Source organism: Benincasa hispida, chromosome 3 (genome assembly GCF_027475165.1).
Source record: "Benincasa hispida cultivar pf3 chromosome 3, pf3_genome.v1.1, whole genome shotgun sequence".
Lineage (NCBI taxonomy): Eukaryota > Viridiplantae > Streptophyta > Magnoliopsida > Cucurbitales > Cucurbitaceae > Benincasa > Benincasa hispida.
This window is the reverse complement of record NC_143480.1, coordinates 23,644,853-23,671,508: the sequence shown is the minus strand read 5'-3', so window position 1 is coordinate 23,671,508 and position 26,656 is coordinate 23,644,853. Positions and strand designations below refer to the sequence as shown.

Here is a 26,656-nt window from a genome sequence, read left to right as displayed (position 1 = left end):
ATAAAATTGGACCCTACATATAACAAAGTGTTGTAATTTTTATGTCAGTTCAATTTTCACTAATTTGCTCACTAATTTTGAACAAAAAAGTGTATACATCTCCATAAACTCGAAATTTCGTTAAGAGTTGTCCTAGATAAAGCGTAGCCCAAGAAAAATCGTGAGGTGACATTGGAAATGTGCATCCCAAAAGGGAAAAGTCAAAGTCTCAAGTTCTAGAACGACCAACCGAGTCAGTAAATATATACCAATGAGGAAATAACCTAGGCGTGCTCGGTCTAGCACCGTAAACTACCCTGACATCGTTAGAGTTATACATAACTACAGATATCAGAGGAAGATTATTATAAATAGCCTCATTCGACAATCGTAATGGAGAAGAGTAAGCAACCTCCAAAGGAGAGCCACGACCTTATTTTTGTGTATTTAGTTGAATTGTATACTTTATGTATTGACCTAGGCATCAAATTGGAGTAGTGTCACAACCCCTCCCGGATTATCCTTTGAACTCAAGAGAAGATGTGAGGATAGTAGAGGCCAACCCTCTTATGACATCTACCATCCAACTTGCCTGCCTTGTCTTAAACTTAAACACAACATAACATATGCATACAACTTGAAAATATAAAGTCAACAACTTTGATTAAGAACTTGGACAACTCATCACATTCTTGAAAGCAAGTTTATTTACACAATAAATTGTGACTTTAGCATCTACTGGTTACTTCTTGTGTCTACTACCTTTGCGCATGACTCCCTACAATACAATGAGTGACACCTTTAGTAACATGACATTCCCTTGTTCCCCTGTGCCAAGCACATACTAACCTTCCCAATTCAACCCTTAATGCATCTTAACTCTTGAACTTAAGCCCTTAGGTTTTACCAGAAACCCCTAACTCTAACCTTGATTAATTCCTGATTTTCCTAAACATACTGACTCCTTGGATTTCTTACTAACTTAGTTGACTTCCTAGTCTCCCAGGTTTTTCATAAACTAGTGTCCTTTCCTTTATAGCTTTTCCCTTTAGATTTCCCTAAACAACTACTCTTAGACTTTCCCTGAGCACATAACCCTCAAGTTTCCCTGAATCCTTGCTATGATACCAACTTATCACACCCCCTCCCAGATTATCCTCTAAACCCAAGAGAAGATGTGAGGACAACAGATGCCAACCCTCTTATGACATCTACCATCCAACTGACCTGCCTTGCCTTAAACTTAAACACAACCTAAGATATGCATACAACTTGAAAATATAAAGCTAACAACTTTGATTAAGAACTTAGACAACTCATCACATTCCCGAATGCAAGTTCATTTACAAACCAAGACCCTGACTTCATCTCTACTGAGGTTATTGGATACATGCTAACTTTACCACATCGAGACTCTTTAATGTTTGACCTATGAAATGCTCTGAGATGGTGGATGGCTGACTCTGGCAGACTAAGCAGCCTAAAACCTTTGAACCCTGGAACTATCTTGCTACCTGGGGGGGGGGGGGGGGGGGAGGGGGACAAAACATTAGAAAACATGAGTTGGGGAGCCCAGTGAGTGGTATATTTTATATTAACATAGGTTTTGAAGGAAATTGAATTCGAGATTTCCATGAGCAGCGGAACAGAACTATTCCAAATCACAATCATGAATGAACAATGCGTTTACAGTTTACTTCAAACAAGTGGTTATACAATTCATATAGAAATTACAGCATGAATAACTACAAATGCACAAAGGAAAAACTGTACGAACATTTGCAGATGCGTCTCTACGCTTCGATGCGCACGATCGCTCGAATAACAGCAACTTCGAACGCTCGATCTACACGACCGCAATATCATATGAACATAGCAGAACACTTCGTGCTCGTCCTCAATGATCGCTTCGGCCCTCAGTAACAGCACGAACAACCTACACAGAACCTCGACGGTGTCGAGTTGAGTATGACACCACCAACAAGGCTACCTTGGTATTCTAGATGTGAGAAACCAGAGGGTGGGCTCTGTTCGGACTTGGTATGAAGCAGACGAAGGAGGAAACACTAATCCTGTACATGACTAGGCAAGTGGAAGAGGGTGAAGACCTATCGTATAGGTCAATGCCTAATCATTTAGCTAAAGCTATGCGATCGTTTAGCTCATCGCTTAGCTCGGTCTGTCGCCTACAGACTCTACACGATCATTTACTTTGGGTAAGCGATCATCTAGTAAAACTGTGCGATTATTTAGTAAATACTACACAATCGTTTAGCTTGCCACTGCACGATCGTTTAGCTCACCCAACCGTCGTTTAGTAAATCCGTATTTACTTGACAACTACGTGAGTTTCTTTTGTGCAAGAGAGAAAATTCAAAAAAAAATTACAAAAACTTTTCAACAGTTTGTAAAAAATCGTCCTAAGATTAGGAAAACCATTTTCTTTTTAAACTCACGGTTATCATGAATCTAATAACCACCCACTCATTTGATTATTAAAGAAAAATAATTAATTATCCAATAATTAATATTATTATAAATATAAATGATAACCAACTTATCATACTATATTTATAACCTATAGTTTTAATATTTCATCTCATCAAACATATAAACCATAGTCCTTTTTCTATTCCATGGTATTTAATGTAAATCTCATTTACATCAATCCTCCACTAGATGTATCCAATACATCATACCGATTATATCATATATAATCAAAATATCTCTTGTCAATTTGAACATTTCAAATCAATACTAAGAACTGATCCCTAACTGAATCTATTGAGCTACTAAGGGGACCTTATGGACTGTAGCTCAAAGCTCCAACGGTACGTGAATAACTGACTAAACTCTTTAGCCACGAGATCCACCATCCGTTAACTGCCAGGCATTCCCATAAAGACCGACAGCTGAACTCTTCTTACCACAGATACACTATGTGTCTATCTTAACCAATCAGTAGTGCGACAACCCTTCACAGATCGCTCGTAAGTACAGTTGGGCCAATAACCGTTATGCCCCTGTAGTTACATCTATCTCCTTAAGTACCACTGATCCCTTTAATGAACATAACTCATAGTCATACTATGACTGAGTCTTCTCTTCCAAAGAGAAGTTGTGGCCACTATATTCAAGCCCCGGAATCAGTCCTTAAAGGAGTAATCTCTCTACTTATCCCTGTTTCGGGAAAGAAGTGAATTCCATCTTGTGGATTGAGTTCCCAGCTCCCAAATCAAAAAAGTCCCTAAAAAGGTAGGCATGTTGAGTTGGGAATCTGGCCACTCTCACCCATACTAATCAAAGGACCGTTCTCAAAGGCAAGAGTTCCCAAAACACTCAGGATTGAGATCGTGTCACCTATGGTCGTTTAGGTGAGATGCAAGTCTCTAGTATCAACGGTGTTATATATAGAGTCTAGTCATCTCGTGGTCCAAGTCTTATACAAACTCTTTGTATAGGACACCCCTGCTCGCACATCTCTACATGAATGGTCAGAATCTACCATATGTAGTAGTTTACAACACTTGCAAACCTTTACAAAGCGGGTTGTATCTGTAATGTCACCAGAATCAGGTATCTCACCTTAATCCTTATACTACAGACCTATATAGGTTATCACTTAAGGCATGATCCACTTGTATATCACATATACATGCTTAAGTTCACATAAGATAACCAAGGAGCTTTGTTTATTGGATATGAGTAAATGCCAGAATTAAATAACACTTATTTTATTGATTAAAAAATGTGTATCTTTATAAAACAACGAGACTCTGGGAGAATTAGGACACCAATCCTAACAATCTCCCACTTGTCTTAATGACTCGGGAGACTAATATACAATACAATATAAAAAAGTACAATATACAATAAACTAGGGCATACCCCAGTATCATCTTCCACTTGCCCTAAACAAGATGCCGTATGTCCCGCAGACCTAGACTCTCCAGGTGACCCTCGAACACTTTAGCCATGTGGGCCTTTGTAAAAGGAACAACAACGTTATGCTCCGATACGATCTTTGTGACTATCATATCACCGTGCACAATCTCCCTAATCGGGTGATATTTTCGTTCTATGTGCTTACTCCGATGATGACTCTGAGGCTTCTTTGAATTTGCCACAGCCTCGCTATTATCGCAATACATTGTGATTGACAAATCCATATTTGGAACAACTTCCAAATCTGAAAGGAACTTCCTCAGCCAAACAACCTCCTTAGCTACTTCACAAGCCACTACGTACTCGGCTTCTATAGTGGAGTCTGTGATGCATCCTTGCTTGATGTTTCACCAAACTACAGCCCCTCCATTCAGAGTAAACACTGACCCCGAAGTCGATTTGCGAGAATCTTGATCGATCTGAAAGTCAGAGTCCGTGTATCTTGTAAGGATCAGATCCTTATCTCCATACACAAGCATGTAGTCCCTCGTTCTCCAAAGATACTTGAGGATTGTCTTGACCGTCGTTCAGTGATCAAATCCTAGATTAGACTGATACCGACTGACAATCCCTACTGCATAACAAATGTCGGGTCGAGTACACAACATTGCATGCATCAAGCTTCCTACAGCAGAAGCATAGGAAATCCGTCTCATCTCCTCAACCTCTTGAGGTGTCTTAGGACATTGATCCTTAGACAGAACGATTCCATGCCTGAAAGGTAACAAACCCCTATTGGAATCTTGCATCCTATACCTGATCAACATTTGATCAATGTACGATGCCTAAAACAGGGCTAACCGTTTGTTCTTGCGATCCCGAAAGATCTAGATTTCTAAAACATACTGTGCCTCATCCAAATCTTTTTATTTGGAATTGGGTAGCTAACCAACTCTTAATGTCAGTCAAATACCCTACATCATTCCCAATGAGTAGGATATCATCCACATACAGTACCAGGAAAGCTACTAAGTTGTTGATGATCTTCTTGTAAACATAAGGCTCATTAACGTTCTGGTCAAAGCCAAACGATTTGATAGCAGTGTCAAATCTGATATTCCAAGATCCAGATGCTTGTTTCAGCTCATAAATGGACCTATTAAGCTTGCCAACTCTTTGCTCTTGATCTGGAACTATGAACCCCTCTGATTAAGTCATATAGATGGTCTTTTCAAGATTACCATTAAGAAAGGTAGTCTTGACGTTCATTTGCCATATTTCATAATTATAAAATGTGGCTATGGACAAGAGAATCTTGATAGACTTCAGCATGACAACAGGTGAGAAAGTTTCGTCATAGTCAACTCTCTCAACTTGGGTATAACCTTTTGCCACGAGTCTAGCTTTAAAGGTTTGCACCTTTCCATCTACACCTCTCTTTCGCTTATAGATCCACTTACACCCAATAGGTCTTACCCCATCAGGTGGATCAACAAGCTCCCAGACGTTATTGAAGTACATAGACTCCATTTCCTGGTTCATGGCCTTAACCCATTTATCGTTGTCAACATCTTCCATTGCTTTCTTAAAAGATAAAGGATCCTCAACCTTATCATTTGTAATGACGTTTTGGGCTTCATCAAACCCATGTAACGATCTGGTGGGTTTATAACCCTCCCACTACGTCAAGGCAGTCTCAACTCTTGAGTTGGTTGACTAGACGTTCCGACCTTAACAACTCTTGTTGATCTGTCGGCCTATTCAATAACTCTTGTTGAACCCTTAGTAGTCTCAGTCTCACTAGAGATCTCACGTAAAATGAGCTTACTTCGTGGCTTGTGACCCCTTATATGATCTTCTTCCAAGAAGATAGCATTTGTGGAAACAAACACTTTGTTCTCACTTGGATCATAGAAGTATCCACCTCTTGTTTCTTTGGTGTAGCCTACAAAGAGGCAAACCTTCGAACGCGGTTCCAACTTCTTTGGGTTAGTCGCTAGCACATGTGTCGGACAGCCCCAAATCATGAAGTGGCATAAACTATCTTTATGGCCTCTCCATAACTCAAAAGGTGTTTCAGAAACACTTTTCGAGGGAACATTGTTCAGGATATAACATGCAGTCTACACTGCATAACCCCCAAACGAGTCTGGAAGATGAGCATAATTCATCATAGACCGAACCATGTCCAACAAGGTTCTGTTTCTCCTTTCTGATACACCATACTTTAAACATATCATAGCATAGGTATATACTTTGAAATACTTTTGAAAGTAAGAATCACTCACCCTTGACCAATTCCTTTTTACCCTTATGGTTCGTTTGGATCGCGGATATTGTTTCATGGGGATGAATGATAAATATATGGGATTTAAATATCTGGAATAATAAATGTATGTGTTTGGATGTGCAGTATAATTGATGTCTTAGATTTAAACGTCTGTGTTAAAATTTAAAATAGTAATTAAAAAAATCAGGAAAAAATTAAAGCTAGTATTCAATATTTTTACCTTGTTAATTTAATAATAATATCTTAATTATTTAAAATATAAATAATAATGTTATTGCTTTGGAAGAAGAAAGACAATAACTTTTTCTGACACAACCAGTTTTTTCTCTCTCATGCACAAGTCCACGAGTGAAATCCTATCTTTTTAAAGGATAATAAAAACTCGTACTTAGGGGAACTTTTTTAGTTAAAGATAATTAATACCTAGGATTTTGAAAACTAAAATTCATGAAACAAAAACATGTAATATTTTTCCTCATAAAAACTCATGTCATGTTCCGTGAAGCAAACAGGGGGTTAAGATTTACTAATTTCCTTCTGCAAACCAAGCAACCCTTACTTAAGCAATGACAGCCTCAAACCAATACAAGGCTACTTTGGGTGCATGACAACCTAGGCTGGGGCACACACGGCCAAGCATTGAGCATTGGGCACTGGACCTGCTGCAAGACTGGGTGCAGGCGTCGAATGTGAGTGCTAGAACTCAAACACACTGCAGCTGAATGTACAGCAGTCCACGCATAGGGTAGGCATCGAGCGGGCGATGCGCTGAAGCTACTAGGCACTCAACTAACCGCATGGCAAACTAGTGCTTGGCGCATAGGACGCTCAGCGACTGCGAGGATGGTGGGCGCAAGACACCATATGCGTGCAACTTAGATGCCCACCAACAACCAACCTTCCCTGCCCATCTTCTTCAACCTCTAGCCAACAACCCCTCTTTCAAACTTCCTGTTTTCCATCATTTTTCCCATACTTAATGAAGGGATGGAATTCTCGAAGCAAAAGTGTGTGAGCGCATTCGTGTCTCTAATTTTGTTTTTACAGAACTTTAAAATGCAAAGTGATAGAAACAACAGGATAAACAATAGAGAATCTAAGCGTGCTTATACTGTAAAAATACAGAGAGAAAAGGGAAATATTACTAACCCTTGAAGAACCGTCTTCTCGCTTCCCTTCCATAGCAAGAACATGATCAAGATCTCCAATGCTTCTCTTGAACTCAGAAACTTCATGACCACAGTAGAAACAATGAAGACACCACCACAACATCTTTCTCTAGATGAGAACCAGACGGAGTTTGTGGGCTTGTCTTTTGGTTTTGGTGAAAAGGTAGAGATGTTTTTTAGAGGAAAAATGGTAGAGGAGAAGAAGATCAAGACGAACAGAACTCTTCTGTCTCCAATAAAAATGAAATCACCTTCATCTATCATTGTCTCCTCATTTTTTGCATTTTTGAAAGAATAAAGTGAGAGTTATGGAAAACTCCTCATAACATTGGGAGTTAATTTTCAAAAATTCAAATTTTAATATATATTAAAATTAAACAATATGTTATATCACATATAACCTATAGTTTATATTCTCTCATACAAATTATAATATTAATATGAATCAAATTCATATTAGCTTTAACCTATAGTTTTTATATGAATCATTTTCATATAATTAATATTTGAATCATATTCAAATATTTATTTTTCTCATTAAAATTTTATATTATAACGTATCACATGCACTATATTAATTGTATAATGTACAATTAATTTCCTTTAATTAATTTAAACAATTCAAATTAATCCAAAATTAATTTAATTCTCATTAACCCTTACTGAGCTAATAAGAGGACCTTATGACCATATAGATTGAAGCTTCAATGATGTGAGATTAATTAATTAAACTTTTTAGTTAAATTAATCAACCTCTTTAACTGTCGGTCACTCACTAAAGATCGACAGTTGCACTTTTCGCACTATAGATATATTAATGTGTCCATTAGATATAACCAATCAACAGTACATTGACCATTCAAAAATTGCTCATAAGTACAACTGGATCAAAATTACCGTTTTACCTTTGTAGTCACATCTAACTTCTTAAGTACCACTGATCCCTCTAATGAACAATTAGTCATAGTCCAACTATAATCGAATCCCTCTCGGGCCAAGAGAGGGTGTGGTGCCACATTGCTCAAGACCTGGAGTCAGCTCTTAAGGGAGCAATTTATCTACTTACCCTAACAATTAGGAAAGAGTGAATTTCTTCTTGTGTAACTGTGTTCTTAGATCCCTAATCAGACGAATCCTCGGGTAGGCATATTGAGTTAGTGAATCTGGCTACTCTCACCCATGTAGATCAAAGAACTGTCCTCATAGACAGAAGTTTACAACTCACTTAGGATTAAGGTCAAATTACCTATGGTCATCTTAGTTAAATGTAAGTCTTTTCTAGCAATAGTGTTATAAAGAGAGACCATTCATTTCGTAGTTTGGTCTTATACAAACTATATGTATAGGATACCTCCGCTCACATGTTTCCACATGAATGATCAGGGTCAGATCATTTGTAATACTTTACAACAATTGTAACAATTACAAAGCGGGTCACATCCATAGTGTCTCCAGGATAAGATACCCAACCTTATCCATCTACTACAGACCGTCCAGGTTATTACTTATACATTGGATCTTAGTTTACTGTTTTGGTTTATGCAACTAAATGTCAAATAAAATAATACTTATTTTATTAAATAAATAATATGTTTATACAAATACAAGTTACAAACTACAAGACCATGAGATTTATGACATTAACCTCAATACTTAAAACATTAATTCCAGCCCAAATTGAACCAAACTTCCTTCATAAAATTTCTTAAACAACATCTTAAGAAGTTTACCTCCAAATTTGGGCTTCTAATTCCTTCCCAAGAGCTCGAAACCTTCCAAAATATTTAGCTTGTTCGGATTGCTCCAAAACTTAGACCTTCCTTGAGTTTTCTTCAACGTTGAGCATCTTCTTGGTTGAGATCCTCCATGGCAGCCCTTGGACAGCCTCTCCACTGGTGAAGCTCAAACCAAACTAAAAATCTCCCCATTTTCTCAAATAATTTAGGCAAACTAAACTCTTCTTTCAACCTTTTATTTATAGATCTAACTGCATGGCTCATTTGCTTAAGAACTTGACACCTACTTCATTTACTTGGCACATCCTTATATGGTTAGCCTCTCCATTTGCATACTCAACCTTCATGCAAAAAAGAGCTACTAAACCTTTAAACTGACTTCCCTCTTACGACCACCAACTACACCAATACATCCTTCAAGCCGTTTCATTAACACATGGATAAACTTCTCACCAATGCATCCTTTAAGTCCTCACTTCCCTTGTCTTCCATGCACAGACCAACATATCCTTCCACTGCATAGCTTGTCTTTAACTCATAGTTCCCTTAGCTCATGCACCTGTCAACCCTCAACTTGACTGCCTCTCCTCGCCAAGCCTTTGGCCCATGGCTTTCAACGCATGGCTAACCTCTATTGCCTTGACCTTCCATGTATATCCTTCAACACCCAGACATGCTAGCTTGGCCAACACTCCACATTAAGTCCTAGTCCACATGCCATCCTTCACCCAACTATGCCGCACACATTACAAACACATACTCACCTTTCTTTCCTTTGCAAGCCAACGTCTAGGCCTCTCTTCCCATGACCAACACTTAAAATTTTTCTAAGTACCTTAAGCCAATGCATACCTCAATACTCCTATTTACCTAGCTTGGAATATCCTAAGGGAAGAGTTGTAGGACTTATAGGTAGGCTCAACACCACATCAATATGTGGATCTTTCATGTAAGCAGGCTCAAAAATCGAGATTAAGCCAGGACAAGTGGGTCGGAGGTCAAGCTCACAAGGATTCTACGACAACGACAAATGCATGCGAGATCCTAACGACTACAAATTTCAATAAAATAAAATTTTGCACAAAAATAACTGTCTAATGCACAAATTAACCATAGAATAATTTTGCTAAAATTCATATATTTAAAAAAACTCTAATGCCACTTTGCTCTTAAGGGTCATTGTTTGATGGGCATCAAAGATTCCCACTAAATGGGCATTTAGATCAGTACATTTGTTTTGTGGTAATGTAAAATGCCCTGGCTTTTTTAGATTCCTAGGTATCCTAAAATGTCCTGATGGAGGGCATGAGGTTTGTATCCTTTTGAAACATGGATTTTTTGGATTTCCAAGTTGAGAGCATGGTTTCCAAATTGTTATCTGCCTATATTCCTTTTGAAACATGGTTCCCAAATTGTTATCCGCCTATATTCCTTTTGAAACATGGTTCCCAAATTGTTATCTGCCTATTTTTTCTGGATTTCACTTTTTTACCATTTCATTTTTCTTTAATATACATTACCTTTTTTATTTTCATTTTATAACTAAAATAAATACGAACTATATATATATATATATATCACTTTTTGCTATATTGGAGTTGTTTTTATTTTTTAAAAAAATATTTAAATTCAAATTCAAATTAATATTTATTTTATAAAAATCTTAAATTAATATATATTATTTTATTGAGAAAAAACATATAAAATTAATATTAAAAATTCAAAAATAAATTCAAATTAATAAAAAGTGTCATAAGTTCAAATTATATATTAAAGATAATTATAAATTAATAAACAGCATTAAGGGCATTCTTGAAAAATTATGTAAAATTAAAACTTTTTTTAGTAAAAATCCTATGAAGCAAATAAAATTATCAAATATTCTAGATTTTGTTGATCGGGGTCGGGGGTTTATATAATTTAGTAAAATTAAATATAATGAGTGAAGCTTGAATTTGGGTCTAAAAAAGGCTAGAAAGTAAATTTACCACTTGGCTACCTAATGGTTTTGATTAGAGATGTCCATGGGGCGGGGACGGGGAAGCCTTCCTCATCCCCTTCCCCGTCCCCTATTCCATTCCCTGTCCTTGCGAATTTTTCCGCAGAGAACGGGGTGGGGATTTCATGGGGATCGGATTCCCTGCAGGGAAAAATTTCTCACCTTTATTTTTCTCTAACATTTTTTTAAATTTCAATAAATATATTTTTTTATAATTCTTTAAACATTTTTAATGGAATTTTCATTTAAATGAAATATTATCAATTTTACTAATTAAAACAATAATACACATGCAATTCAAAAAATATAATTAAAATGCTAAATTCTCATAATTTGTAAAAATTAAAATTCAACATTTATAGTATCCTATCTTAAATATTACAACATTTAAAGAATTAAAGTAATAAAAATCTTGAACTTAAATAACTAAATATACATAATTATCTTAATAAAATCTACAATATTAATATGAATATATATATATATATATATATATATATATATATTAAAAATTTATAATTTATATACAAAGTCGGGGCGGGGGACGAGGAATACCCCGTCCCCGGCCCCGAATTGTAAATGGAGAAAAATTCCCCACTCTCTCCCTCATTTCCCGTGTATTCGGGGATTCCCCGTCTTGTTCAGGAAGTCTCCAACCCCACGGATTTTTTGGACATCTCTAGTTTTGATATATATATATATATATATATATATATATATATATATAAAGAGTATAAAGCTGAGGGGTCTCGAACCCCCTGGGCCCATACTAAATCCACCCATGGACACTTGTAATTCTATTTCTAGACATCTAAAAATTTTAGTTATCTACATCGAAAAAAAATAAATAAATAAACAAACGACCCCTTAGATTTCATTAATTTCATATTGTACATATATTTTATAATTCATTGAAAACATAAGACAAAAAAAAAAAATTCAACGACATTTGTTTTGGCATTTTTAAAAGATCTATATTATATTTTTTAATTAAAAAACGATTCGATTCAGTTCGATTTTAAAATTTGGTTTTGTTTTTTAAATTAAAAACGGTTCGGTTTTAAATTTGACTTTACTCTTTCTTTTTAAATATATAAATAAATATATAAATTAGTTAACAATAGTTCGATTTGGTTTCAAATTCAGTTTTCGAAATTGAAATTGAACCGATTCGGTTTCAAAATTTCTTCAAACCAGATCGAACCACATTTTTCAGATTCACTAAGTTTTTTGTTTGGTTTGGTTTGATTTTTAGAAACGATTCGATTTTTGCGGTTTGAATGACCACCCCTAGTGATAAGTTATTAAAGGATTAAGATTACATCATTTATCTAAGTTTTAGGTGCAATTTAAGAAATTAAAAGTTTTGAAGATTTTTTATCCTAATTTAAAATAATTTTTAAAAATTTCTTTACTTACATAAAATATTTAATTCATATATCCATAAAATTGAAATTACAATCTTTAAGTTTGAGGTGGAAAAAAAATGGGTGGAGAGAAGAGGAGAATGAATTTAGAAGTATTTTTTGGATTAATCGAAATTGAAAATCCCAAAATGACGTGATTTAGTTTGTAGCCGTCCGATAGCTTAGATACGTAGGAAATGAAATACCAAATTCAAATACACACAAAGAAGATTAAAGATCCATCCCCACTCCCGATCCTCCGGAAGAACCTCACAGCCTTCAGGGGTTTCTTCCTTTTTCATTTCCCTTTTTATGACGGACACGTGGTGACGTTTTCGTACGGGCAGCCGCCGCAATTGGACAGCATGGAAACCATCCACTTCCGCCACGCCTTCGCCGACGTGGCAACCCGCCAACGAAAGGAAACTACTTCATCACGTTTTCAATTTTCTTCTTCTTCTTTTTTAAATAAACGTATTAAACTCGAAATCAAAACCATTTCATGTTTGTGCGAAGCAAACCAAAGCCCCTACTACATCTGTCTTTATATATATATATATAGAAGTGGCTCGATTCTGTTGCCGCCAAACTTTTTGCCCTTTTTCTAATCATAGTCACAAACAAACTACCTTCTTCTTCTTCTTCTTCTTCTTCTTCTTCGTTTCGTTTTACTTTCGTTCCATAGTGGTTTCAATTTTCATATTCGGAAGATCTGGAGATTGGAAGATGTGTTGTTATTGAAGGGGAAAAACAGAGGACAAAGAAACAGAGATTATATATCCTATAGGGATGGAAACTGTGTATCAGCCTTATTACGTGGATCCTCAGTTAGAATTACTCATTGAAAGAATTTACCCTCCCAGGTTAAATAACACGTCAAGTTTTCATCTTTTTATTTCTTCACCAACACATGTTAGGTTTTAATTCCTCTCAGAATTGGGATTTCTTTTTTCTTTTGCCATTTTGCAGAGTTTGCATAGACAATGATACATTTCAGGATTGCACCCTTGTGAAGGTTTGATCCTTTTCTTCAAACTTTCTCCATTCAAATTTAATTTATGTTCATCATATTCTGCTCTTTCCATTGTTGCCATATATAAACCCATAAAAAACGGGAGATTGAATTCATTACCTCTTAGCTAAGACTGAAAATTTTAATCTTTAAGTCTAAGACTTTTGGGGGTTTTGTTTGTTATTTTTATTTGAAAGGTTGACAGTGCAAACAAACATGGAATTCTACTTGAGATGGTGCAAGTTTTGACGGATCTTGACCTTGTAATCTCCAAATCTTACATTTCTTCAGACGGTGGATGGTTCATGGACGGTCAGTACTCACCCACATATACAAATTTATCCCACTTATAGTTGTTTTATGTTCTAATTGGTTGATTAAGAAAATATATAATAATTGTTTCTAACTAGCACTAAGATGAATGGAAGCTGACTTATGAGATAAGAGCTTATACTAATGTTAATTTTAGAGGAAGGAGACGCGAAATTTCCAAATTGTGATACCTTTTTCCAGAGTGATGAATGATTATTGATGTAATTTTATCATAATGGAAGCTGATTTGTAATGGGTTGTGTTTATACATATGTTTGGTGCTGCAGTTTTCCACGTGACAGATCAGTTTGGAAATAAAGTCACAGATGAAAGTCTCATCCATTACATTAAGCAGGTCTCTTTTTAGTGTTACAATTCCAGCTTGTTTTGACCTCATAAACTATGCTTAGTTAACAAAGAATTTATAATATATACTCAAAATCCTATGCAATTACAGGCATTGTGTGCGAGTAGGAGAGAAGGGTCATCAAGAATAATAAGAACGTGCAATATGGGAAAGGAATTGTTGTCATCAGAGCATACGGCGGCGGAGATCACCGGAATTGATAGGCCAGGTCTCTTATCGGAGATATTCGCCGTACTGGTTGAATTGGGCTGCAACGTCACGGCGGCCGTCGCGTGGACCCACCACAAAAGGGCAGCGTCCATTGTCTACATTGAAGAAGGTTGGAATGGTGGAGTGATAAAGGATCCAAAACGGCTGGCCCATGTGCAGGAGCAACTTGAGAACGTGGTTGACGCCCATAATGGACAGGGGGAAACAAGCAGCGTGAAGTTGACAGCTCCATCAACTGGACGGACCCACACCGAGCGGCGGCTCCACCAGCTGATGTATGCCAATGGCGATTACGAGCAGTGTCGATGTCGAGACCATAGTGAAATATGTAAAAAGAATTGCACTCCTACACATGTAGGGATTGAGAGTTGTAAGGAGAAAGGATATTCAATTATCAATATTAAAAGTAGGGACCGTCCGAAGCTGTTGTTCGATACGGTTTGTGCTCTTACCGATTTACAGTATGTCGTGTTTCATGCTGCAGTGAGTTCGAACGGGACTGTGGCTGATCAGGTAAAACTTTTGTTTGTGTTCGTAATGGCCTAGAATGTGAATATTGCAATTAATTGCATATTGAGGTTATTTTGTGCTTCCCTAAGTTCATGTGCCATTTCCGTTCATGTGCCATTTCCAATCCAAGTTGGCTCTTGTTTTGGTCCAAACATTGTCAAGTTGTGTGTATGGTGGACCTGATGTAGCTTTGTCTTTTGTGTTCAAATTGGCAGGAGTATTTTATTCGACATAAAGGTGGTTGCATCTTAGATTCAGAGAGTGAAAGGAAAAGGCTTTTACAGGCCCTTATTGCAGCCATAGAGAGAAGGGTTTCACATGTATGTTTCCTGCAAACCTCTTAATCATCATCTTACAATTAGCTCCTTCAACCTTTCCGTCTACCATAACAAAATGGACTACATAACAGGGATTGAGGCTGGAACTCGATGCTTTAAATCGAATGGGACTGTTATCAGATATCACACGGGTATTTCGTGAAAATGGTTTTTCGATCTCTACAATTAACGTTGGAACCAATGGCGAGAGAGCTTTTGGATCCATTTTTGTCACAGATGCGTCAGGGTATGAAGTGGATGTGGATCCACAGGTGTTGGAGTTAGTGCTCAAAGAGATTGGAGGATCGATTGCTGTTGTGCAAGGGCCTTCAAATCGGGATGATCGAGCCTCCTCTTCAAGAGCGAACCAGGGAACCAAAGTTACTAGAGTTGAAGATAAGCCAAGATTTTCATTAGGCAACTTGTTGTGGTCTCAACTTGAACGCCTTTCGAGTAACTTTGGCTCGGTTTAATCACAAGGGAAGGGATTCTAATGTTTGATGTATATCTTGTAAAATAAAGTTGTACAGAAAGTATTGTAAGGTTAATCGTGAGTGACATAATAAAGATTAGTTATGAACAATCTGTTTCAGCTGATTAGCATACGTATTTCTTATTTGAGTGACATAACCAAGATGAAAAATAATCAATGTTCAAATGCCCAATCTTATTAGGCAATTGAAGTAGTCACTGTAATTTCAAATACCATGAAATTTCGCAAGCAAATGGATTTTATGCAAACAAATAACAAGAAAAAAGAAATGATATCATAAAAGTACAACGGTCTTATAAATGGGCTCCATTACAAACACAGAATGACACCATGATAATTACGACAAAGCCATCCATTATTTGCATGTAAATGAATTTTGAGTTTTACAAGTTTTTCTATATACAGAGATATCATAACATAGTTTCCAAACGCTTGATTCATATAGAGAAAACACATGATATACATCGAGGAGATAAAATTCAATGAAAATAGACAGATTGAAGAGTTTTAACGAAGTTGTCACATTGAATCAATGTCATCGACATTAAGCCAGTCACTTGATTCCTTGCGGCTGCCTACCTGCCCAGATCCAACATGCTTATTCTCTATGGTGTTTGTGTCCTTATCTGAATCACCAGAAGTCCGGCTAAGCTGAACCCAATCTCGGGAATCTTTAGTTGAAGAGTCAGAGCCAGATGTACCTTTCTTATGATATGCCGGAACCTCCTGGTCATCGTCCTCAAGGTCGCTAAACGATACATCCTCGTCATTCCCGATAGGAATGTTAGTTCCACTGTCGCCATCAATCTCAAGAGTCTCCTCTTTCAACCAATCATCTGCATCATCCACGTCTATGTCATCAAAAACTTTGGAAGGACCAGAGTGGGAATGTTCAACACCGGTTTGCAAGGGTGTTTCCTCAATAATAGGCTTGTCTACAACTTGGATTTCCACGTTCTTATTTGGATGCTTATCAGTCTCAACATCAGTCACCGTTGAGGATGGGGCTGTACTATCAGGGGATTTCTGAACAAACAGTGGTTCAGATTGATCTCTAGGTGGAACAGAGAGAGTCTCCTCATTTGATGAATCAGAAGATCCTTTTGAACTGGTAGAGATATTTCTAGATATCTGAGGCTCCATCTGTTCCTTGGTTCGTTGTTGCAATTCATGAAATTGTGCTCTGGCTTCTAGTACCTACACATATGGTCGAACAAGTTTGGAAAAATTAGTTATGCAGAATAGGGAAACACAACTTGGATTAGTCCAGCAACTTCTGATGCATATTTGGGGTAAAAAGAATTACTTAAGTAATGCCCAAACCAACATTTGACAGACTGCTTCCAATATAACAAAACACTCGAGGCAAGAAAGCAAATTTTCCAAGTCAGTAGAATTTTACTTCTCCAATTAAGGAAATTCGACTAAATATAAAGCAAACATTTCAGCATCATGGCCATTGATAATCTGAAACCCTGGGAAACTTCAAACTATAGAAGAGAACTTACCCCAAAGGAAAATTTTCTACCTGTAAGAATGAGCTTGCCTCACTAAAACCCAGAAAGAAACTAGGATGATTGGCTCATGTCTTCCTTTTTCTACAATAGTTTCAGCATCATGGCCATTGCTTTCTTCTTTCAACTGAGAAAAATTCAGCCAAATTTAGAGGCCAGCTACTGGGTGATGAGACAAACACGTACGAATATGAATATATTCACATTGGGCTAGTGGCTGATGATGAGCAAACTACTTTTGCAATAATCATCTGACCATTCAACAGACTAAAGTATCGATGGTATCTTTATCACTGACTTTGATAATCTGAAACCCTGGGAAGCTTCAAACTACAGAAGAGAACTTACCCCAAAGGAAAATTTTCTACCTGTAAGAATGAACTCGCCTCACTAAAACCCAGAAAGAAACTAGGATGATTGGCTCATGTCTTCCTTTTTCTACAATAGTTATACCAACTTGTAAAATCATGCCTCAGAAAAAGGCAATACCTTAAAAGTAAGGCAACATTAATAATATATCTTAAAAGCAACTTGTTTGCTCTAACAGGTGATAGCTACTGAAGATAACTCAGATAGGAGACAAATTTTCTTATAGTATTAGAATCCCACAAAAAAATTCTAGTATTAGAGGTTATGAGGTAGCTAGGGATGGGCAAAGCTCCTACCCAGAGACTGCCATCTTCCAACTCAAGGGCAAGTTAAGGGAGATGATCAAGGTACAGGATCGGCTGTTGTCATCAGGGTTTCACTTTCATCGCCCCTCAGTCCCCTCATTGGAGCCCCATGCCATGTCTGCTGAAGATGCTCCAATTTTGGACACTTTGATTATTTACACGAAAGCGCCAACGGTGACATATATACCAAGTGGACCAGCTAGCCTCTTGGCAAAAGGGGGATAGAGATGAAATTATGCTCGACGTCATCTTTACTAAGATGACAAAAAAGGATGGGACAACAAAAGGAAGCTTCGAAAGCTGGGATCTGACAACTTAACCTTGTTCAAATAACAATGAGAAGCCCACTAGATTGGGCCATTTATATAATGAAGATCATGTTTGAAATATTAGAAATCTGGAAATCAGAGAGTTATAAATAGAGTATTGATTAATTCCATTTAAAGTCTGGATCGAACTGGTTTGTCCTCTCTGGATATCATTGGAGCCAAGGGGAGGGCATGCTTATGTTGTAGAATGAAGTATCACCAACTGTTTCAAAGGTGGTGGAAGGTTCCTTCTCCCTAACCTTTCTGTCAGAGTTTCTCCCCAATCAGCCTAGTTGCCAGCTTATTAAGCATACATGGGCCAGCCCAGCCACAAACCACCTCAGGAATAAGGTTTTGTTTGAGTTTGAGGATTTTGTTGTCGCATGATTAGAAAACTATTTGGAAAAGGAATCAATTGTGCAATAACAGGAAAGAGGAATCATCCACATGCTGCTGTTAAATTGTTGGCCCATCACCTTATAGCTGACCTTCATGCATCACAGAACATGTTCTCTCAATCCATACAGAAACATGTAGTATTTTCAACTGCATTAATTGTTGAACTACAATATTTTTCAACACAGAAATTGAAGATAAATATACTACATAGTACATGTTAGTTTTTTATGATAAGGAACTATTTCATAGAAAGAAAAAATAGACTCACGGGTGACTAGTTTAGGGTTATTTCATATCCAGATTAGTTTTGTAGGTCCATCTCACACCATTTAATTTACAAAGAAAAATGGTAGGTTGGAGAGGTTTTTGGTTTGCATTTCATCTCATACAGGTGGCTAGTTTAGTGTTATTATGCATTTACTAACCGCAATTTCCATTTTATAATTTCCTCTGGCAATCTCCAGGCATATACTCCATTGTCATTGCATCATAGATATAAAATATATACTTTGGAACTCAAATTTCCCAATATCATCCCTATCTAACATATTAAGCTAAAATTCATCCCCCACCTACATGTTAAAAAATGATGCAATACTTCCTTGGGCCTTGGCAAGGATCAAGGTCTCCTCTCGTGGATTAATAACCAAGGATGTTAATAGAATATTCGATGGGAATTTAAGTTTACAGATCCAGAAGAACATTAAGTAAAAGAGAAAAGAGGAATGTCTCATAATATTAATGAGACTTGAGTCTCTCCCATAAGGAACTACAGAACACAGTCTTTTTCCTCTACTCACCTACTATAAACTATAAAGCAATCACCGAAGTGCGAAGAGGGCCCCACTAATCTCATATACAAAATTTTCCCTTCCCACCCCATCACGTAAATAACTATTACCCTTTTCTATAATGTTTTATAGTTAAGTTAAGATGGTGGTTGTTTTCTGACTCCTATTGTCTTACGTTTTCCCTTCTCTGCTACTCCCTCTCATTAAGAACTCAAGGACATAGTTGTACAACCTATAGAACATATCCTATTCAAGTAAGGTCATCTGTTTCTCCCTCTCCATTTTTCATTTTTCTCAATGAAAACTAGTTTTGAATATAAAGGCACATAATTTAGACATTTTTTAAACTAAAACTACAGTTTTTTTTTTGTTTTTCTATGTAGTAAGCATCAGAAATTTTGAACCCTTAAAATAATGAAATATGAGGACCTCTTCAGCCCATTGAGTGGTATACACAGGAACAGTGCAAGGCCCAAACGCAACCAGAAAGAATGGTATTTAATAAGGACGCAAGCAACTTACTTGGGATGTTGAGAGAAGTTCAGCATCATCCTTGCTAAGTCTAGGATGCAAGAGCACAAAGTAGATCTTCCAAAAGCAATCTTCACTCATGTACTGAGGACAAAGCTCAATCCTCAAAGCAGCCAATCTTGGAACAAGATGCTCAACAGCTAAAGCATGTTCTTGCTGGGCATCAGATAACTCAAGATCTGTATACGAGTGATCGAATGAGAAAATTAGCTAGTCTAAGATTAATGTCGATCTGCTGATAAATATATCTACACATGAAAGAGTGAGGTAACTAAAAAGATTAACAAGAAGTATAATAGCTGTAAAAGAATAACGGAAGCTCAAGATATTCGGTCAGAAGCACATTCGTGATCACTCGAAATTTAAACTTACTAAATATATTGACATAATACCATACTACGCATCGAAGATTTGTATCCAGTAAAGTAAAAAAAGTAACATTCAATTTGTGCAAATGGAGAAATTATCAGATAGAAAATGGGAGGTACCGTCAGCATCGTCGTCATAAGGAAGAGGAAAGTCCAGCCAGGTCTCAGGATGCTCGACGATACTCCTCACAAATATCAGAACCTCCTCTGTTACACCAACCGCGGTTCCGACATCATAATTCTCCAAAGAATCCTCTGATCCAAACTGAAGAAAATTGGAAGCAATCTTGGTGATCTCAGAAACAGTCTTGGTGTTCGAAAGCTTGGAGATCCCGGTCTTAAACTTCCCGCTAATTTCCGCAAAATCACTGCGGATTCCGGCAATTAGATCTTCTTCAGACAATTTAGGGTCAGATGGATAGTCGGTTGTTGACTTATCAAGCGGTTCGTTAGGTTTTGAATCAGAGACTTGAGAATGTGAAGCAGAATGCTCAGGCGGAGGAGCGAGGAAAGAGGCGACACCCCAGAATTGGCGGGTTAGGGTATTTTTCAGCTCGGACAAATCCTCTTTGACACCTCTGGCAGTGGGAGTTGAAGACGACGACGAGGGCGGGGAAGGAGAATCCGTCTGATGGTATTGATTAGATGCGGAATCGGATTTGAGCGGTGATTTGGGGTTGGCAACAGCATTCTCTTCGTCTTCATCGTCATCATCAAGCTTCAATGAATTTGCAATGGATCTGGCCAGCCAAGCCATGGTGTAATCTCAATGCAGGTAAGGTAAAGAGTCTGGAGTGAAGAGGATCGTAGCTTGGAGAGTGGGAAGTGAAGGAGTTTCCTCAATCGGAGAATACTCACGATGTTCAGTTTCTTCTTTCAACCGAAGCCAGCCATTTTTCGTCATCGTTCATCATTTACTTGACCAAAAACATTGAAACTATGAACGACGTCGTTCTACCGAAAGCAGAGCATGGGCCTGCACGTGGGCCACGTTGGCCTTTGCAATTTGGGGTCCTCTCTTTTCAACCCAATTCAATTGTAACGCGCATCAATAATGGGAAATTGCGATATATAGCTTCATTTGACGATTCATTTGAGATTTGGCAAAATCTCATTTGATTTAAGCTTAGTGTAAAATCCTAAATTTCCCTCTAACATATTTAAGCTTAGTGTAATTTAAATTTTTCATTAACAGATTTGGAAATCTTATTATTTATTTTTTTGCCATTCTCATCTTCTCTTTCTTCTTCGTTGGTCCTCCAGCCTGCCCACTTCATATTATGAATGTGCAATGGAGACTTGAAATTGTGGACGAAGCATGAGAATTTTATAATTTAATTGCATTTAGAATTCTATAATTAGAGTGTATTCAGGTGGTCTATAGGTGGCTCAAATTACCGTGTATGTAGATAAATATATGTAATGAATAGGGCTTAAACTTGGATCTGGAGGAGATAATAAGATAAATTTACCATTAACATAAAATTGAGGGGACTAGGCCCATACTAAATCTGCCTTTGTGTTGGTTGGTACTTTATTTTTTTTTAGTATAAGCAATACATTCTAACCATGCTTTCACTTAATAAACATTTTTTGACGTTAAAAATTTTGTTAGTTAAGATGCTTTTTAAAAATGAATCAAATCTATGTGCTAAAAAAATCGAATAAAATCTAATTTTGTTACTGCTAAAAAATATGTGATTTTTTAAAATTTAAAATGGATTTGAAATAAAGATTGTAAATTTGAAATTAGAAGATAAGTAGAAGAGAAATAATTAATAAATAATTATTTTTTTATTCTCATTAATTTTAGACCCTTAATTTATAGAATTATTGACTATTTAGTAAGTAGTCATTATTTGATTATTTCTTTTGTTGTTGACCAATTTTTCTTCGACAATATATTAAAATTTAAATATAATCAATTAATGAATATCACAAAATTTTCAAACAATCATATCAATTACAATGTAATACAATTTTAATAAATGTCTATTAAAGAAAAGGAAAATTTGACTGAATAACATACTTTTATGTTCCATTTATGAATTTAGTAAAAAGAATTTCAGTTTATTTTCCCCTCTTATTTCCCCCTCATGACCATCTCATTCTCCAAATTTTGTAGCAGATCTCACTTTTCTACCAACTTTTATTGTGTTGCAAGGCTCAATCTCAAGCATGACAGAGAAAATACAAGGTTTACACTATAATTAATTTTTTTTCGCCAATCATTCTTAATTTGCAATGAAGAGTTTCTTTAGTTTTCGAGTTCGAATGAGGTTTTTATGTCTTAATCTTAAGAATAGGTCAACTATTTATTTTAAATGTTTAGATCACATTTTAGTTTTTTAGGATGTTGGATTGTCTCTTAGTTTTTAGAAGGTTGAGTCAAATCTTATTTTCTTTAAATAAAATATATTTTAAATACTAATAAAATCTAGATTATTAAGATTCAAAAAAATATGTATTTTAGAATAAATTAACTGTATATACTATTTGGGTATTTTTGTAATCTAATAATTAGTAATTAATTATATTCAAATTCGTTTTTCTATTTTTCCTAACCTAAATACATCTTGCTATTTTCCAAAATGAAGGTTTGATAAATGCTATTTCTCTTGTTAGCTCATCAATAATCTCTCTTCTAGAATTGGTGTGATAAGTTGGGGCTGACATCGAATGGGGTGGAGAATCTCTAATTGGATGGAGAATAGGGAGGGAGCGAGGGAAAAAATTTCTCCATTGGCTAAATGGGATCGAGGATAGAGATTATATTCTCCACCTGTGAAAACTCTAAATGGAAGCAAGATTGTTTTCCAATTTTAAATTTACACAAAAAGATAAAATTAGAACCCTATTATGCATTCAACAAAGGAAATTTACTACAGAGAAGGGATTTGGGTTTTTGGGTTACTAACATCTTGAAGAATCAATTCTTCACAAAAAATTCCTCTCGCTCCAGTCGTCTACTATTCTCTTTGAATCTCGATCCCCAAAATACAACAATTTCTCCAAATGGGCAGCACCAAAAAGAGCCCTTGTCTTCTCTATAGGGTATGAGAATTCTCAGAGTATGTGGGCTCTGATGATTTTGAGAGAGGGAGAGTTATTTTAGATGAGAAGAGAGAATTTTCAAAATGTAAACTGCAGTCTATATTGCATATCCCAAAACGAGTCAGGTAATGAAGCATAACTCATCATAGATCGAATCATGTCCAACAGGGTTCGATTTCTTCTTTATGATACACCATTCCATTGAGGTGTACTAGGTGCTGATAGTTGGGATACAATTCCATGATCTATCAAATAGTTTTGGAATTTCATATCCATATACTCTCCACCTCTATTAAATCAAAATGTTTTAATTGTTTCATTTAATGCATTTTCAACTTCAGCCTTGTCTCCTTGAATTTTAAAGGGCTTCAAATTTATGTTGCATTAAATAAACATACTCATATCTAGAATATTCATTAGTAAAACTAATGAAATATTCAAACCCTCCTCTTACCTTAATATTCATCGGACCACAGAGGTCTAAATGTACAAGCTCTAAGGGTTCTTTGGCTTTGTGACCCTTTCTAGTAAAAGGTCTTTTAGTCATTTTGCCTTCAAGACATAACTCACATACATGTAAAGAATTTTCTTCTAACTCACTTTAAAGTCTATTCTTAACTAATCTTTTAATCCTATTGAGATTTATGTGTCCTAATCTTAGGTGCCAAAGATGGGCATTTTCTTTAGGATAAATTTTCTACCTTTTATTCTGAGTTACCGCAGTTTTAAATAGTTCAGTATTTAAGAGATCTTTAGTTGCTAACGATCTTAGCACATATAGATTATCCTCCAGTTTAGTAAAACAAATATTAATACCATTTTTTTTTTTTTTATAAATAAACACTTTGTTTACATAAAAAGATAAAGTATAATTTTGTTCTATAAAACACTTTACAAAAGTTAAGTTTCTCTTTAAGTCAGTAACTACATATACATTTTCTAACAAAATATAATTTTCTTGTAACGTAAGCTAAAGTCCTTTCACTATCCTTGTAGAGACAATGTACCTAGCTTCTACACATATCGTCATCTCACCAGGTGTCAGCTGTGCCAGGAATCAATTCCTTGAAATGAAGAACAAACGTGGTTAGTGGTGCCTGAATCTGTTATCCAGGCCAAATCATCATTCTCCACTAAACAAGTCTCCAATACCATATCTACCTTGCTTGGTCTTCTTTTTTTCTGCCTAGTATTTAGGACAATTCCTTTTCCATTGTCCCTCATAGTTGCAATGGAAACATATTCTCTTTACAGTCTTGGTTTTCTTGCCTTTTTGGCCCACAGCTGGTGGGTTAGCCTTCCCCTTTTCACCTTTTTTCTTCTTCCACTTTTTAGTGTCGGAAGAGGAAGACATAAACTTAGTTCCAGAAGTCGACCCTTTATAGAACTTTTTGGAGGACGAGGCAACATTTGCCTTACCCTTCTATTCCTCGACTTTCACCAAGGATTGGAAAGTCTATAGCTTGTTGAGCAAGGTGGTCAGGTTGTTGTCAGTCCTGTTCATAACAACATTGCTACAGAACTGTAGAAAACATTCAGGTAAAGTTTTGAGGATAAAGCTAACCTGACTGTCCTCATCAATGACAGACCCTTTCATCTCAGCCACATTAAAGTGGACCATCATATTCAGAATGTGTTCTCAAATAGGGGCCTCCTTTTGCATACAGCATTGAAGATGAATTTAAGAGCATTGAACATGGTTGAGCATTGAAGATGAATTTAAGAGCGTCACGTCTGAGTTGAGTGAATGGTTGTCTGAACATTCCTCTCAAGGACTCCATAATCTCACGGGCAATGAGCATGGGCTCTATTGGGAATGTCTTAAAACTCACAGTTCGTGAATGTTAACATATTTTATTCATCAATAAAAGTATTATTGAGTATTTCATTCAATAAATTGTTATTGATATTGCATTTTGTTATGAAAATTCAATAAACAAATCCATGGCATAATATGAATAGTTTAATTTTATGTGGAGACATAAAAGTGGATCAAGGTTTAGTATATAGTCAAAATGATCTATAAGTATATGGATGAGATTTGGTACCTCATCCTGGTGGCACTATTAGATGCGGCCCATTTTGTATCCTGATATAAATGATGTGATCCAAAAATCATTCATGTGAAAACATGTGAGTGGAGGCATCCTGTGCAATGAGTTTGAATAAGACCGGACCTCGAAATAAGCACTTTTTCTTATAACAACCGTTTACTGTTAAAATTGAATATTTCAAACTCAATGACCTAAGGTAACTCGATTTTAATTCTAAGCTAACTATGAACTCCTGTTTATTTAGGATTATTCTTTGATCTGCATAGGTAGAAGTAGTCCAACAACACTACTCAATAAGCCCTCCCATTTTGGGGATAAGACCGGATAGATAGTTGGAGACATAGCTTTGCAATATAGAATCCTCCTACCCGATTTAGGGTTAGTAGATAGGTTGTTCTCTTAAGCGTTGATGCCTAGTCTCGAACATCAGGTTTCCGCCCTCTCATGAAAGAGAGGGTTATGGTTTATAAGTTAGACTATAAATCAATTGTTCAATGCAGGATCAGTTGGAGCTTAAGGAGCAAGATATATTTACAAGGGTAAAATGGTAATTTTTGATCCAATTGTAAATACGAACGACCTGTGAAGGATTGACTTACTGATTATGGTTAAAATGGACAGAAATATATCTATAGTGAGAAGAGTGCAACTATCGAGCTATAGTGGAATGTCTTGGTAGTTAACGAATAGTGATTAATTTGGTTTAAAGAGTTTAACCAATTAATTGCAAATCGTTGGAGCTCATGATCCATAGGTTCATAAGGTCCCTCTACTAGCTCATAATTTGGATTAGTAAATTGAGTAATCTTGATGTTTGAAATTAGGGTTTAGAATTTGAAATGTTCAAATTCAATTAGGATTTCAATTAATTGTATTCGATACAATTGAAATGTTTAATTTTATCGAAATTAAATGAAATTAAAGAATTTATTAATGTTTAAATTATGATTTAAATATTAATTACATGGAATTAAATTTTATTGTAGTAAAATTGGTGTTTTATTAATTTAATATTAGATATTAAATTAACAAGATTAATTAAAAAGTTTAATTAATTAGTTTTATCTAAAAGTAATTAATTGAATTAATTTTCATAAAACTAATAAACAAATAAATCAGTTTATTTATTAAATTGATTTTAGAAATCAATTTTGAAATTACAATTTGAAAAACAAAAAGGGAAATTTCCAAAAGTTTGAAATCTCTACTAAAGGTGCAAGCACCTTATTCATCCAATTCCACTCAATCTCCATTAATTTCATGAAGAAGAAGCTGACC

The 26,656-nt window shown here is 36.0% G+C and overlaps 2 protein-coding genes across 2 annotated transcripts; one reads left to right on the top strand and one right to left on the bottom strand.

The window, feature by feature from the left end:
* Nucleotides 1–12,714: 12,714 nt before the first annotated feature.
* On the top strand, nucleotides 12,715–15,775 carry ACR1 (ACT domain repeat 1). The gene is made up of 7 exons (XM_039026665.2): nucleotides 12,715–13,327; nucleotides 13,434–13,479; nucleotides 13,674–13,788; nucleotides 14,076–14,143; nucleotides 14,246–14,878; nucleotides 15,091–15,195; nucleotides 15,285–15,775. Exons 1-7 carry the CDS (start codon nucleotides 13,254–13,256, stop codon nucleotides 15,663–15,665), a joined length of 1,422 nt encoding a protein of 473 aa, XP_038882593.1. The 5' UTR covers nucleotides 12,715–13,253; the 3' UTR covers nucleotides 15,666–15,775.
* A 247-nt stretch (nucleotides 15,776–16,022) lies between these two features.
* On the bottom strand, nucleotides 16,023–21,324 carry LOC120073747 (BSD domain-containing protein). The gene is made up of 3 exons (XM_039026573.2): nucleotides 20,391–21,324; nucleotides 19,894–20,081; nucleotides 16,023–16,882 (listed from the first exon to the last, which is right to left on the bottom strand). Exons 1-3 carry the CDS (start codon nucleotides 21,025–21,027, stop codon nucleotides 16,205–16,207), a joined length of 1,503 nt encoding a protein of 500 aa, XP_038882501.1. The 5' UTR covers nucleotides 21,028–21,324; the 3' UTR covers nucleotides 16,023–16,204.
* Nucleotides 21,325–26,656: the final 5,332 nt, after the last annotated feature.

Excerpts from the sequence above, each read along its gene's own strand:
- LOC120073747 (XM_039026573.2), bottom strand. The coding sequence starts at position 21,027 with ATGGCTTGGCTGGCCAGATCCATTGCAAATTCATTGAAGCTTGATGAT. Across the intron at positions 20,082-20,390 it reads TTATGACGACGATGCTGACG|ATCTTGAGTTATCTGATGCC; the intron begins GTACCTCCCATT and ends ACTCGTATACAG. Across the intron at positions 16,883-19,893 it reads AACTTCTCTCAACATCCCAA|GTACTAGAAGCCAGAGCACA; the intron begins GTAAGTTGCTTG and ends CCATATGTGTAG.
- ACR1 (XM_039026665.2), top strand. The coding sequence starts at position 13,254 with ATGGAAACTGTGTATCAGCCTTATTACGTGGATCCTCAGTTAGAATTA. Across the intron at positions 13,789-14,075 it reads CGGTGGATGGTTCATGGACG|TTTTCCACGTGACAGATCAG; the intron begins GTCAGTACTCAC and ends TTGGTGCTGCAG. Across the intron at positions 15,196-15,284 it reads TAGAGAGAAGGGTTTCACAT|GGATTGAGGCTGGAACTCGA; the intron begins GTATGTTTCCTG and ends ACTACATAACAG.